This window comes from Myotis daubentonii, chromosome 17 (genome assembly GCF_963259705.1).
Source record: "Myotis daubentonii chromosome 17, mMyoDau2.1, whole genome shotgun sequence".
Taxonomy (NCBI): domain Eukaryota; kingdom Metazoa; phylum Chordata; class Mammalia; order Chiroptera; family Vespertilionidae; genus Myotis; species Myotis daubentonii.
Window position 1 is genome coordinate 41,097,030 of NC_081856.1, and position 15,184 is coordinate 41,112,213.

Consider the following 15,184-nt stretch of genomic DNA (forward strand, 5'->3'; position numbering starts at 1 on the left):
CACAGCCAGTAGGCCTGGAGGTCAAATCCCCCCAGTATTAACTACAACAATGAAGGCTTAACTACAGGAGGACTGCACACAAAGACCACTAGGGGGTGCACCAAGAAAGCATAAAAAATGTGGAGACAAAGAAACAGGACAAAACTGTCAATGGAGGATATTGAGTTCAGAACCACACTTTTAAGGTCTCTCAAGAACTGTCTAGAAGCCGCCGATAAAGTTACTGAGATCCTCAAGAAATCTAATGAGACCCTCGATGTTATGATAAAGAACCAACTAGAAATTAAGCATACACGGACTGAAATAACGAATATTATACAGACTCCCAACAGCAGACCAGAGGAGTGCAAGAATCAAGGCAAAGATTTGAAATGCGAAGAAGCAAAAAACACCCAACCAGAAAAGCAAAATGAAAAAAGAATCCAAAAATACGAAGATAGTGTAAGGAGCCTCTGGGACAGCTTCAAGCATACCAACATCAGAATTATAGGGATGCCAGAAGATGAGAGAGACCAAGATATTGAAAACCTATTTGAAGAAATAATGACAGAAAACTTCCCCTACCTGGTGAAAGAAATAAGACTTACAAGTCCAGGAAGCACAGAGAACCCCAAACAAAAGGAATCCAAAGAGGACCACACCAAGACACATCATAATTAAAATGCCAAGAGCAAAAGACAAAGAGAGAATCTTAAAAGCAGCAAGAGAAAGAAACTCAGTTACCTACAAGGGAATACCCATACGACTGTCAGCTGATTTCTCAACAGAAACTTTGCAGGCCAGAAGGGAGTGGCAAGAAATATTCAAAGTGATGAATGCCAAGAACCTACAACCAAGATACTTTATCCAGCAAAGCTATCATTCAGAATTGAAGGTCAGATAAAGAGCTTCACAGATAAGGAAAAGCTAAAGGAGTTCATCACCACCAAACCAGTATTATATGAAATGCTGAAAGGTATCCTTTAAGAAGAGGAAGAAGAAAAAGGTAAAGATACAAATTATGAACAACAAATATGCATCTATCAACAAGTGAATCTAAGAATCAAGTGGATAAATAATCTGATGAACAGAATGAACTGGTGATTATAATAGAATCAGGGACATAGAAAGGGAATGGACTGACTATTCTTGGTGGGGAAAGGGTTGTGGGAGATGTGGGAAGAGACTGGACAAAAATTGTGCACCTAGGGATGAGGACAGTGGGGGGGGGGGGGGCGGGGTAAGGGCAGAGGGTGGGGTGGGAACTGGGTGGAGGGGAGCTATGGGGGGAAAAAAAGAGGAACAAATGTAATAATCTGAACAATAAAGATTTACTAAAAAAAAAAAAAAAAAAAAAAAAAAGGAGCCAAAGAGCCACATGTGGCTAGAGAGCCTCAGTTTGCCAACCACGGGGCTAGATGTTCTATTTGCCCAGAATCTTCTTGGAAGCTCATCTTAAATTAAGTGACTTCTCTTAATTTTCTTGACTGGAGTCACTTCCTTCTTTGACTCCATAGTATTCTTATTGCATTTATCATATCACATTTTTTTCCTATTGGCTTTGAATATTCTGTTCTTTCTAAATTATCTGTGTGTGGTACAGTGGAAAGAGCAACGAATCAAAGTTAGTTGACCTGGGTTTCAGCCTCAGCCTCAGTAGTTACCTAAGGTGTTTGAGCCTCAGTGTATAATGGGGATAATGACATATACCCCATAGTGGGAGCTGAGTATTAAGACATCCTATATAATCTATATATATATATGAAAGCCTAAGCGACCAGAACGCTGGAATGACTGGTCGCTATGACGTGCACTGACCACCAGGGGGCAGGTGCTCAATGCAGGAGCTGCCCCCTGGTGGTCAGTGCACTCCCACAACCAACCTCCTGCAGCCAGGCAACCTCCCCTGGTCCCTCCCCAATCCAGCAGGCCCCGGCCGGCAGCTGGCAGCCAGCAGGAAGGTGGGGCCAGCGGGGGAGAGGGGCCACGGGAGGGAAGGCCCCGGTTGGCCCTCATTGCCAGCCAGGCCTAGGGACCCCACCTGTGCATGAATTTTGTGCACAGGGTCTCTAGTCCTATATAATAAAACCCTAATATGCAAATCGACCGAACAGCGGACTGAATGGCAAACGACTGGTCGCTATGGTGCGCACTGACCATCAGGGGGCAGATGCTCAATGCAGGAGCTATCCTCTGGTGGTCAGTGTGCTCCCACAGGGGGAGTGCTGCTCAGCCAGAAGCTGGGCCACCAGCTGGTGAGCACAGCAGTGGTGGTGGGAGCCTCTCCTGCCTCTGCCACAGCACTAAGGACCCCTAGGGGGATGTCCAGCCTGAAGTCAGACATCCCCCGAGGGGTCCTGGACAGGCCCGGCTGAGGGGGTTCCCCCCCACCCCAATGCATGAATGTTGTGCACGGGACCTCTAGTAAGTGTATAAAGTGGCACATAGTGAGCCCTTGGCAAACAAAAGTTCCCATTTGCAGAACCTACTAAGTGTCATGAGGTGCCCTACGTGCTTGACGTAAGTTATTTTACGTAGACCTCACCACAACCTATGTAGATCTATTCCTTAGAATATTTTAGAAATGAGAAAAAAGATGCTTTGATAGGTTAAACAATTTAATCCATGTCCCATACCTAAATAACAGCAATGGGACACAAATCTAGGTCTGTCTGGGTCTAAAACTAGCCGTGTCCACTGGTCCGCTCTGCCTCCCCATGGCTCATAGGGGCATCTAACAAATAACTGGTCTTGAATTTACTTTTCGTCAACACTAATCTGTGCCAATTTGGGAGCTGGTGACCTACAAAAAGCGTTCCATTATCTATTCTGATTTACAAATAAACTTTCATGTATTTTGCTCAAAAGAACTTCCTAAGCAAAAGTGTGTGTGTGTGTGTGTAATGCATCAACCAGAGAAAAAGTGTCATTTAACATGAACTTTTCACAGGACTCCTGATTTTAAGAAACACCCACAGGCTGGAGAAGCGAGCGGCTTGGCTTCATGTTTTCACTTTTGCTTTGAAATAGGTACCTGATTTTTTTTGGAAGAGGCTTTGAAGGGAAGCTATGAACTGGCTCCCTGGAGAAAAAACAGCTAGATCCACTCGCGAACTGGCGTTCAGCTGAAGAACGCCTCTGCAGGGCAGATCATCTTTCATTTGAAAGTCGTCAGAAAATCATGAACTACTGGAAGTTGGTGGAAATTTCCATTTTTCCTTTGAGCGGCCACGGGATGGATGGTGGCGGCGGCGGGGTAACTGGGGAAACCCAGGCGGTAGGAGGCGTTGGCTCTGGGCTCCTACCCCAGGGCCTGGCTGGAAAGGCTCTTACATAACCTACCTTCGCCAACAGGCGGCGGTGCCTCGCCTGCCCGAGCTTCCACTTTAAATGTAACTGCGGAGGAAGGACGGGAACAGCGCCTCCCCACCCGCCCCGGGTTTGCTGAATAATGAGGTCGGCTCCCCGGAAATCAAAGGGCATGCGGGACCCCTCTTCCTGCCACCTCCACGGACACCCTCGCACGCCGGCCGGACCCGCTCCTCCCTGCTCCCCGCGCGGGCGGACGCGCCCCTCCGCCGCTCACTCCCCAACACGTGCTCCCGGGACACGCACCCGGACGGGCCCAGCCCCACCCGCGGCGGGGGCCGGGCTCGGGGCCGAACGGACCAATCGGCGCGCGCCTTACAGCGCCGTGGCCCGACGACGTTGAGCCGCCCAATCGCAAGGGCCTGACCGCCCGTTTCCCGGAGCCCCGCCCCTCGCAGTCGGACCCCCCGCCCGCCGGTCTCCTCCCTCCTCCTCCCCCCGTTTGCCCCTCCCCCGCCGCTCGGGAGCCGAGCCTGCGAGGCGGAGAAACTGGGGCAGAAGTGAAGATGGCGGCCGCGGCTCTGGCGTCGGCTTCTCGCCAGTGACGCGCGGTGCGGGCCCGTCCCCCTCCCACCTCCCCAGTCCGGACCCCGTCCGCCGCCAGGACCACACCGTCCCCGCAGCCCGGCCCTTCTCCCGCCCCGGGCGCCCCACCGCCGCCGGCCTCGCAGCTCTGCGCGCTCTCGCCGGGGAGCGGGTGGCGAGGAGACCTGCCCTCCTGCCCGCCTCGCCGGGCCGCCGGGCCGCGGACACACGCCTGGCAGCGAGCGGCGGCCCCTGCGCCTTCGCTGCCGTCCCTTTGGGGTCTGGGAGGCGGCGGCGGCAGTGGGTTTCGGGGAGGGGAAGTGGGTTCGGGGCGGGGGGGGCGGGCGGGCGAGAGCGCGAGGGGGCCGTCCTCGGGAGGAGGACGAGAAGGAAGCACCATGACGTCCATCCATTTCGTGGTTCACCCGCTGCCGGGCACCGAGGACCAGCTCAATGACAGGTAATGGGGCCGGCGGGCGGGGGAGGGGCGTCTCCCCGCCCCGTGCTCCCCCGCGGGGCCGCGCCGGGGCGGACGCCGGTGTTTACCCGCCGGCCGGTTGGCGAGGGGGTGGGGGAGGGGGTGGGGGCCGGTAGGGGTGTCCTCACTGCCCCCGGCTAGGCCCTTTCCGGGGCCAACTTCGAGTCCGGGGGCGCGGGGCTGCGGGGGCAGCGCGGGGTCCCCCCCCCCTTTCCGAGGAGCCGCGTTGAACTCTGCGGAGATGGGGAGGGTCCGGCTCCGGGGAGCCGCGGGGGGTGGGTGGGAGGGGGCTGTAATTACCGCCGGGCCCAGGCCCGAGGAATCCATATTAGTCAAAGTTGAATTGAGACAGACAATGCGGATGGGGGATGGTGGCGGTGAAAAGAGAGGGAAGAGGGGGAGCGGGCGGAGGGGCCCCGGTCGGCAGGGCTGGCCCGGGCCCCCGGGAGTGGTGTCCCAGGGGCGGCCTGGACCCGGGCAGCCTGGGGAACCCGGGGTTGGGGGGGGGGGCGCTGGTTCCCGGCAGATCATCGCGGTGGGGGGCGGGGAGGAAGCGCCATGACTGTTGTTATTATTATTAAATTGGAGCCCCTGCGGGGAGGCTGGCCTGCCCGGGGTTGGGGTGGATCCGGGCGGGGGCGGGGAAATGGGTCGGATTCCCTCTGCTCTCCTGCTCCCTTCCCTGTGGTGCGAGCTTTTCTTTTTTTGTTTCCTTTTTTAAAATTTTTTTAATTCTAATGGCAGTGTTGTCCTGAGTTGTAATTTGACAGCTGAAAACCCAGCCTAGAGTAGCAGAGAAACTCGCAGACGTTTGCAGTTCGCAGGGCTGCCTCCCTGAACGCGCTGTGAATTTCTGGGGTGGGTTTGCTATGGGCGGAGGAGGGATGGTGATTTGTGTGTGTGTTTTTGTTTTTTTGTCTTTCACAAGAAGGCCGTCTTGGCCGTGGAGTCCCCTCTTTCCTCCTCCACCGTCCCCTGCCAGTTTAGGATATTGAATTGCAGGGCCGCCTGCTCCCAGGGAACTGAGATAAAGCAGGAAAAGTTCCCTTTCTGATGTAAAACAGAGACTCCACGGCGGTGGAGGGAGGCCTCCATTAAAGCAAGTCTTAGACTCCAGGACTCGGATCTGATGATGGGCTGAGTGTCTACGGGGTCACCAGGGGGGACATGCTGAGCCGCCTTCCCCCTGTGCTTTCCCGGCCCCTTTTCATTGGCATGGCGGAGGCCATCTGGGTCCGGGTTTTGAAGTTCGGGAGGATTTTTGCGAGGTGGCCGGGTGACCCGAGTTGTGTGACACCCGATTTGTCATGCGCTTCCCGGGAGGGGGAGGGAGAGGCCTAACTTGCTGCTGAGACACTGGCCCTGGTCTCGAAGGATCTAAGTGCCTCAGGGGGGCGACAGCCTCTCCATCCGACCACTGGCTCGGGTTTCACGCATCTTGGTTGTAGCCATAATTTAACGTGTTTGTGAAACTTCTGGAATTCTTTCCGAAAATACTGAAAGAAGCTTTAAGTCATGCCAGATTTTATTACGGGATCCTTAATCTGATATCTCATTCGAGATCTCTTGAAAGGCTTCTAACAGATTTTTTTGGGTGAAATTTCGAATCTGGCTAGTAGTGAGGATAGAACCAAGTTGGTAGTGCATGGAGTATAACGTCTTTTAACAGAAAATTCCACCATGGAGGAGAGTCTTACTTTACTACATACCGAGAGTCCCGGCTAGTTTACCCAAGGACCACACATGCCAGAACCTATTTTGCAGTAGTATTTGGCAATTTGGTTCATTTTTGAGCATTCCTTTTGCTTCAGCTAGTCTGAGAAATTGACCAGTAATGTATCTTTTTAAGCTGCCTTCCCCCCCCATTCCTAGTACAAGCAAGTAATCCACTTTGGTTTTGATTCCTGTAGTGTCAGTATACAATATTTAGATCATCTTTAGTTTTCAAGCATGAAATAAGATAAGTGGGTTTGATTCAGATCATAAAATGTGTGCATCAAGGATGCAGGTATTTTGAAAAAATAGGGAAGTGCTGTAGGTAAAACTTTGGGGACCTACATTTGTATTGGAGTATAAAAATGTCTGGTCTGTTGAGATTTGTGAAGGCAGCATTTGAGACAGCCCTGCACACTAAGTTTTGAAGTAATTGACTTGTGGTAGAGCTTTCTGTGTGTCTCCCCTTCAAAAAGAAGGAGCCAGTCAACCTGTTGCTGCATTGCTTGGGAAAAGCCTGTTTCCAAAGATACTGCTGTTCTGGAATCTTAACATCTGGAACAAGACTAGAATAGTAGTGAGGATAACAGCCTTATCAAGGTTTAGCAAGTTTTGATAATAGAAAAGAATGTGCTACTATAGCTTGATTTTTATAAGTGAAATGTGATAGTCACAAATGAAATGATAGTTTGGGGCTTAAAGGGGTCTAAACAAGTAGACTTCATTCTTTACACAGAAATTAAGATTGGACAGGCAGTGTGGTGTACTGCAAATAAATTGCTCAGTTAAAGAAAATTTAGGGGATTCAAAATATCAATATTTTCTTCAAATAAGGTTTTTTCTTTAGCCACATTCTTTTAAAAATCAAATATTTTGTTCAGTGTAATCGTGTGATGTCTCAAACATGTAAAATGCACTCAGTATTTAAAAAAGTTGAAACATTGATTTTTTTCCTTTGTTTTCAAACTTGCTAATTCCGCAGTAGTCTCTGTTTATTTTTGTGTATTAAAGCCTTTAATTATTGGCCCTGGGAGACCAAATAATGAATGCAGTGGATGAATATAGATGGAGATAGCTAGGGCAGAGATGAGGAGTTTAGAGATCTTAGCATGTTGGTTGGTTGTAGTTTCCTGGAGTGATTACAAGGTCCCTGGTGCTGAGTGGCTGGCCTTCTGTAAATATTCATTGTGGTGAATTGAAACCATTCCATGCTTAGATACGTTTGTGACCTTTCAGTTTTCTTTCTAGGGAATTTCTGGAGTTAGTGCTGTTTCTGCTTAAAACATTGTCTCAGAGAAATAGGAAAAGGATATCAAGAACATGGGTCTGCCTGTCCAGGTTGAGGGGAGAGCTGGAAAATGCCTGCTCACAGACCTGGAAAGGGCCCAGGAAGTCCTGTAGGCCAGTCTTCTCACTAATGAGTTGGAAAAGCAGGCCTAGAGATTGACGGAATTTATCCCGGTACACAGTGAGCGACTGACTGATGAGGTCCACGTGATGGCTCCTCGGACTTTTTCCAAGGTCCAGGGCTCTCTCTACTGTTCCACATGGTCTGTATTCTGGGATATTTCTGCTCCCTGAGACATGCCAGCAGTTACTTAGAGTTTTGATTTTCTCTTCCCTCCTACTTACCTACCTCATGGCTCCAAATTGACTTTTGCCTTTTAATAGGGTGCTAACCCTCTCAACCCTTTCCTAAAACTAGATTAGGAGAGGGGAGGCCTTTTAAAGTTGATGTGGGTATGGCATGGCTTGTCACTGGCCTGAATGCAGGTTGTTAACAGCACAAGTCAGTTCTCACTGTTTTTTCTGTACGTGGACTTTTCCTGTGAGCTTTGCTTTGGGCATTGTCATATGTTGTGCAGTGATTAACAGTCTTGGTTGAGATTTTCATATCAAAATGGCTTTTCTCTAAGGAGCTTCCTCCTGTAGGTGCTGTAAGACTACAAGGTAAGATAATACAGACAGGAGTTTGAGATTTGGAATTCCTAAATCTGGATTTGTTTTAGCCATGCTGTTCATTAGCTGTGTTGTGGTAGTCTAGTCACTTAACCACTTAGAACTTTACTCCCTGTCTCTCCTTCCCACCCTCCACACCCCTGCCTCAAGGTCAGTGAGGAGCCGTTTAGATAGTGGGAAAACACAAATATTATAATGCAGATTCTGCAGAAAATAGAATGAAGAGATGGCTAGTTGTAACTGCTTTTAAGTGTAATCTGGTTCTCAAAAATGGCCCTAGAATATTCTTAGCACTGAATACACAATCCAGACTCTTAACCTTAGATCAGTAGTTTTATAGTTTTAAACTGGGTGTGATTTTTGCAAAAGGGGGCATTTTGGCAGTGTTTGGGGACACTTTGATTGTCGCAGCTGGGGCATTGCTGAGATGCTGCTAAACATCCTACAGTGCACAGGCCAACCCTCCGACAACAACGAAACTCCTGTCCCAATGTCTGTTGTGCTGAAGTTGAGAAACTGTCCAAGATTATTTTAAATGCATATAGTTATAAAACTAAATGGAAATAATCTTCATGAAGAAAAATCAAAGCAATATAAGCTAGTCTCATGTGACTATTTAAATTGAAGTTAATTAAAATGAAATAAAATTAAAAAGTCAGTTCCTCAGTAACACTGGTCACATTTCAAGTTTTCTGTAGCCACATGGAGCTAGTGGTCACTATGTTGGACAGTGCAGATACAGAACAGCGCCCTCATCACTGAAAGTTCTGTTAGAGAGCAGTGACCACAAGTCAAAAGTGCCTTTTTTTTTTTTTTTTTTGCACAGGGCATGACATTTAGTAAGTGCTCCTTACTTTTATTTGGAACTGTTGGGTTTTAAAGACTCAGGCATACCCTGGCCCTCTCTGTAGGAGTCAGAAAATATGCCAGGGATTTCATGGAGCTGAACAAAGGTGGTGGAGGGTAGTTGAAAGCAACCTAAAATTTCAGCGTGCTACATCAAAAAAAAAACAACTATTAGTCTGTGTGGGATAGAGCATCAATCACATCATCAGTGGGAAATCTCCCTATTTGATTATTGAGATCGTTACTACAAATAATACAGAATAACTGTACTGGGAAAATACAGGTGAGCTTCACTAACATGATTAAATGAAGTTGATTAAGAAAAGTAATATTAAAGACAGGGTATGAAATAGCCAAACAAAATATTGGAAAGCAAAGCAAAGAAGGGCAGATCAATTTTATAAATGAAGAAATAAGTGATTATATTGTAGGTTTAGTAGTAAGCAGGCACCTGTGAAGGAAATTGCATGGTACACATGAATACAACTGGGAATAATGGGTTGAACTTAAGAAAGGTCAGGATTTTTCCTTAATCAGGTTATTTATGAAATAGTCTCTAAAGGAAAGTATAATTATTGGAGATTATCAAATTATACTTCAGTAGAATTTATAGGGTTATTGAAAGCAATTTTAAAGTTTTCCTCTGAAAATTTTTAAGCTTTTTATTATGGAAATTTTAAACATATACAAAAGATAAAATAGTATAATGAACACTCAGGTACATTACCCAATCTCAACAGTTATCTACTTATGGCCAGTCTGGTTTCAAGCCTCTTCCACACATATTCCTTTCCATTAGGTAATTGAATCATTATACCTTCAAAATGTCTCAGAGATGAAGACCTAAAAAAAACAAAACAAAAAATACCTTAATATAAGATATCAGTCTGTTTAGATTTTCCTATTGTCACATAAACACTTATTTTCGATCAACAATTTTGATAATTTTACCTGATAAAACTAATTAGGTTCTAACATGTTACAACATTTGACATTCTTAAGAGAAAATTTGTTTAGATTGTAGACTTAGTCGGAGGGTCAGCATCACACTGGAAATCTTAAGGTTCCCTTCAGTTTGATGCTGTCACTTCTTAACCTCCAGTGTGATAGCATTTTATCAGCAGTCACTTGTAATGATTGTGTAATGATAAGGTGGGATTCTTGAAATTTAAAGTAATTTTCTATGGAACACATTGAGGAATAAGATTGCCACATGAAAAGTTAGCAGCATTCTTCTAAGTTAATATATAGAGGTGAGACTATTGGTAATTTGAACTTGGCTATTAGAAATTATTCCTAATGAGGCCATATTTCATATTCCTGGATAGATCAGTATAGAGTTAATAAACCCTTTAAAATGAGAAATATGGTAACTATGTTCTGTGACATTGTCATTTTTGTCGGCATCCTTCCTATATAATAATAGCATAATGTGCAAATCAACCAAATGGTGGAACGACCGGTAACACGCACTGACCGCCAGGGGGCAGACGCTCAACACAGGAGTTGCCCTCTGGTGGTCATTGCGCTCCCACAGGGAGAGCGCAGCTCAGCCAGAAGCCAGGCTCATGGCTGGTGAGCGCAGTGGCGGTGGCGGGAGACTCTCCCGCTTCTGTGGCAGCGCTAAGGATGTCCGACTCAGTCAGACATCCCCCTAGGGCTCCTGGACTGCAGGAGGGTGCAGGCTGGGCTAAGGGACACACACACACACACTCCTCCCCAAGTGCATGAATTTCGTGCACCGGGCCTCTAGTATTTAATAAAGCATTAGAAATCAGTGTTCTTTCATGCCTATTCATGTCTTTTAGACAGAATTTCTTACCTACATAGCAAAATTTGCTTAATTTCAGATGGTATGATTAATCGTAATTAAATGTTTTCAACTTTCTCTACTCTTGTTTTGTAAATCAGCTTTATTGAAGTATAACTTACAATAACATCCACCCATTTGAAGTGTACGGTTTGATGAATTTTGACAAATGTATACAAAATTTGTATACCCACCACCACAATTAAGCTATATCACAGCCCAGCCTGTGTGGTTCAGTGGTTGAGTGTCTACTCATGAACCAGGTCAGGGTTCAATTCCTGGTCAGTGCACATGCCCGGGTTTGGGGCTCGATCCCTAGTAGGGGGCATGCAGGAGGCAGCCTGTCAATGATTCTCATTGATGTTTCTGTCCCTCTCTCTGAAACCAATAAAAAAATATTTTAAAAAAATAGAGCATTTTCATCACACCAAAAGTATTTTTTTGTGTGTGTGTGACAGCCCGCTTGTTGTGATGTGAAAAGTGGAGGATGATGGGTTTTGTAAGCCTTAAGAAAAAGCCAATTTTGAGATTAGGAAGTGTAATTAATTTGATGAGAAAGCCAAAACAGACAATATGGCAGGGCAGTTTTGATGTCTAAATGATGAAAACGGTTTTATATAAAAGGCTTTGGGGGGATAGGATATTGGGCTTGTGCAGTTCATCTATTATGTTGAAGGAGTGGCTTTGTTTCCTGTCCCAAAGTATAATGGCTGTGTCATCTGCATATGGAAACCCTACTTTGTCTTTAAAGGAAGCACTAATCAAGCGATTTTTCTTAAATTGCATGCAAATCTCGTTTAAACATTCATTCTTAGTATGCTTAGAGTTCTAGTGGTGTTTAAGCTGGTCTTCATCGCCTAGAAACCCTTTGGTGTTTTCCTTAAGTGATTGCAGGTGTTGTGATGGTTCTCTATAGACAGAATAATGAGGGTGAGGGACTGCTTCCATGCTGTGCACTGTGTGACCTTTTGTTTCTGTGGTGATTCTTTGGGGAGGTATAGGAACTACTTTTTTTTTCTGGGTCTATTTTTTTTTTTAATTTCAAGAAAAACGATCTTAAATATAATGTTACATGCAATAAATAATATCTCAAGAAAAACAATTTAAAATATGATAATGTTACATGCAGTAAACACCAATTATTCAAGAAAAATGATCTTACATATAATATTACATGCAATAAACATTAATATTTCAAGAATAAAAGGATTTTAAGTGTAATAATATTACCAAAACTATAACTAACATAGTATGGGATCACAAAAGTTGTAGGAAATATTAAAAATCTGCAAATAACAGGATTACTTCTATTATATTCTAGAATATCCTCCCCCTGCTCTATTTTTGTTCATCAGTTTATGTTCTTTATATTCCACAAATGAATGAGATCATATGATATTTATCTTTTCTCCAGCTGGCTTATTTCCTTATGCTTTTTTTTTTTTTTAATATATCTTATTGATTATTTTACAGAGAAGAAGGGAGAGGGATGGGAGAGGGATAGAGAGTCAGAAACATCGAACAGCTGCCTCCTGCACACTCCCCACTGGGGATGTGCCTGCAACCAAGGTACCTGCCCCCGACCGGAACCGAACCTGGGACCCTTCAGTCTGCAGGCCGACGCTCCATCCACCGAGCCAAACAGGCCAGGGCTCCTTATGCTTTTAAAGTCTATTTTGTCTGATATGAGTATTGCTACTCCAGCTTTTTTTTCTTTTCCATTTACATGGAAAATTTTTTTCCATCTCTTCACTTTCATCCTGTGTGTCTCTTTATTTTGAGGTGGGCCTCTTGTAGACAGCATATAGTTGGGCCATGTTTTTGTATCCATTCAGCTACCCTATACCTTTTGATTGGAGTATTTAATCCATTTACATTTAGGGTCATTATTGAGAGGTACTTATTTATAGCCATTGTAATTCTGTATGGCTAGGTTTCTCTCTGTTTCTTCTTAGCAATCCCTTACAGCAATCCCTTTAGCATTTCTTGTAATGCTGGCTTGGTGGTGGTGAACTCCTTTAGCCTTTTTTTGTCTGGGAAGCTCTTTTTTTGACAGTCTATTTTGAATGATAGTCTTGCTGGATATAGTAATCTTGGTCTCAGATCCTTGCTTTCCATTACTTTGAGTACTTCATGCCATTCCCTTCTGGCCTGTAGAGTTTCTGATGAAAAATCAGGTGTCAGCCTATGGGAACTCCTTTGTAGGTAACAGTTTTCTTTTCACTTGCTGCCTTTAAGATTCTCTCTTTGTCTTTAATTTTTGGCTTTTTATGATGTGTAGGAACTACTTTTTCTTTGCCTCTTGCAGTTGCCAGCAGGGATGAGTACAAATTGCTGTCACCTGCTCCTACTAATTCCCTGTTAGGTCTCTATCACTGCTGAGGGGACACAGACACAGAACCAGGGTAGAGTGCCTTCTGTATGGGGAAGTTTACAGCTCATGGTCTGCAAGTCAGGGATGACATGTGGACTGCTTTTGTTGGCAGCTGCTCATCTTTCTGCCGCTTCTGAGAACAGAGAGCTACTGCAAGATACATACAACATGGACATTCAGAGACAGGAATCAGTCTGCAGTAAACAGCTAGCCCGTAACATCCCAGAATTTGTTTGGTTTCCCAAAACTGTTGAGGGTCTGGGACTCTGGGCAGTTGGTCTTTGGCTTTTCTTCACCAGGGCCTCTTGAGTCCTCAGAAGACTCTTTGGAAATGTAAACCTTCTTTTTATGACAGGAAGATTTAACCTTTCTTTGGTAGATTTTAGGACATTCTTGAGGGGTGATAGCATTTGTTTTGGGGTATGTTTAAACTTTTTTTAAAAAATATATTTTATTGATTTTTTACAGAGAGGAAGGGAGAGGAATAGAGAGTTAGAAACACTGATGAGAGAGAAACATAGATCAGCTGCCTCCTGCACACTCCCCACTGGGGATGTGCCCGCAACAAAGGTACATGCCCTTGACCGGAATCGAACCTGGGACCCTTGAGTCCGCAGGCCGACGCTCCTATCCACTGAGCCAAACCGGTTAAGGCATAAACTTTTTTTTTTTTTTAATGGAAAGTTTTTTTTGGCAATAATGTTGAGGTTTTTAAGAGTAACATAACCTTAACCAAATTGTAGTAAAAACATTTATTGTGGTGGCTTTTTTTGATTAAGAGGTTCTTTGATTTAAAGTAGTGCTTTAAATAATCAAATACAAGGTGGACTGACTACTTTATGGTACTAAATAGATCACTGTATAGAAGGCTTTTACCATTTTCTTAGTTTAAATGAGTTGGTGACAGCAAATAGGGTCAAGTTTGTCAGTTCCTCGCAACTCTCAGCCATTCTTTCCCCCTCAGATTATGGGTTCTCTAGCTGAGTGAGAATAGGGTGTTTTTCTGTCTTTTGAGACTTTTTGTTTCTACAGATGAAATTTTTAAAATTTAAGTTACATAAATATTATGTCATCCTCAGAACTGTAAGACCCTGGATGATAGCTTTTTTTTTAAAAAAAAAAATATTTTTATTGATTTCAGAGAGGAAGGGAGAAGGAGAGAGAGAGAAAAACATCAATGATGAGAGAGAATCATTGATCGGCTGCCTCCTGCACTCCCCCTACTGGGGATTGGGCCTGCAACTAGGGCATGTGCCCTTGACTGGAATTGAACCGCCCAGGACCCCTCAGTGTGCAGACCAATGCTCTATCCACTGAGCCAAACCAGCCAGGGCATGGGATGAGAGCTTTTTAAAAACAGATGTCAGTGCTCATAGGGTTACAGTTGAGGGAGTGAAGCTGATCCGATCAGTAGCAAACAGAAAGACTGGTCAAAGAGTTGGCCTGTGTAAATATTTGCTCTGTGTGGCCTGCACAGAGTTTGAGGGCAGTGTTGGATTAATTTTCCTTGGTCAGTAAATGTTTGTGTGCTTCTCAAACATTGTGCTAGGCCAGGGGTGCTGCTGGACCAGGTTGCTGCACCATCCCTGCCTGGAACTTCGGGTTGAGAAGTAGTTGGAACTTTTTCTGGCTTATTGGGAAAGTTTGGAGAAAAGTGAGGTGATAGATTAGTGGGCCTAGGGAGTGGCATCAGGTGGGTGTGTCGTGTGCTTTTTTGAAAATTAAACTTTTTACTTTAAAACAAGGATAAACTCATAAGAAGTTATAAAAATAATGCAGAGAGGTCTCCTATACCCATAACCCAGCTTCCCCCAATGGTAACATCTTGATTGTGCCAAGTATTTTTCATATCCTTGTCAAAATACTAGAGATGGAAAGGAACATTTTTCTTATATGCATTTAAAGATATATATATTTTTATTGATTTCAGAGAGGAAAGGAGAGGGAGACAGAGTCAGAAACATCAATGACGAGAGAGAATCATTGATCAGCTGCCTCCTGCATGCCCCACACTGGGGATCAGGCTTGCAACCCAGGCATGTGCCTTTGACCGGAATTGAACATAGAACCCTTCATCCCGCAGGCCGACGCTCTATCCACTGAGCCAAACCAACTAGGACTTATATGCATT

The 15,184-nt window shown here is 45.1% G+C and overlaps 1 protein-coding gene across 20 annotated transcripts in view; it reads left to right on the plus strand.

Annotated features, from left to right (window-relative positions):
• The first annotated feature begins 3,809 nt into the window (after nt 1-3,809).
• The window catches only part of UBR5 (ubiquitin protein ligase E3 component n-recognin 5), a 136,853-nt gene continuing 125,478 nt past the window's right edge, over nt 3,810-15,184 (plus strand). For 8 of the 20 annotated variants that reach the window (XM_059672010.1, XM_059672013.1, XM_059672020.1 and 5 more), the window contains exon 1: nt 3,814-4,333. In XM_059672010.1, coding sequence (XP_059527993.1) covers nt 4,272-4,333 — 62 coding nt within the window. In that variant the 5' untranslated portion in view covers nt 3,814-4,271. Of the gene's footprint in view, nt 4,334-15,184 lie in introns of all 20 variants that reach the window. The other 12 variants (XM_059672012.1, XM_059672015.1, XM_059672017.1 and 9 more) reach the window with 5 other exon arrangements.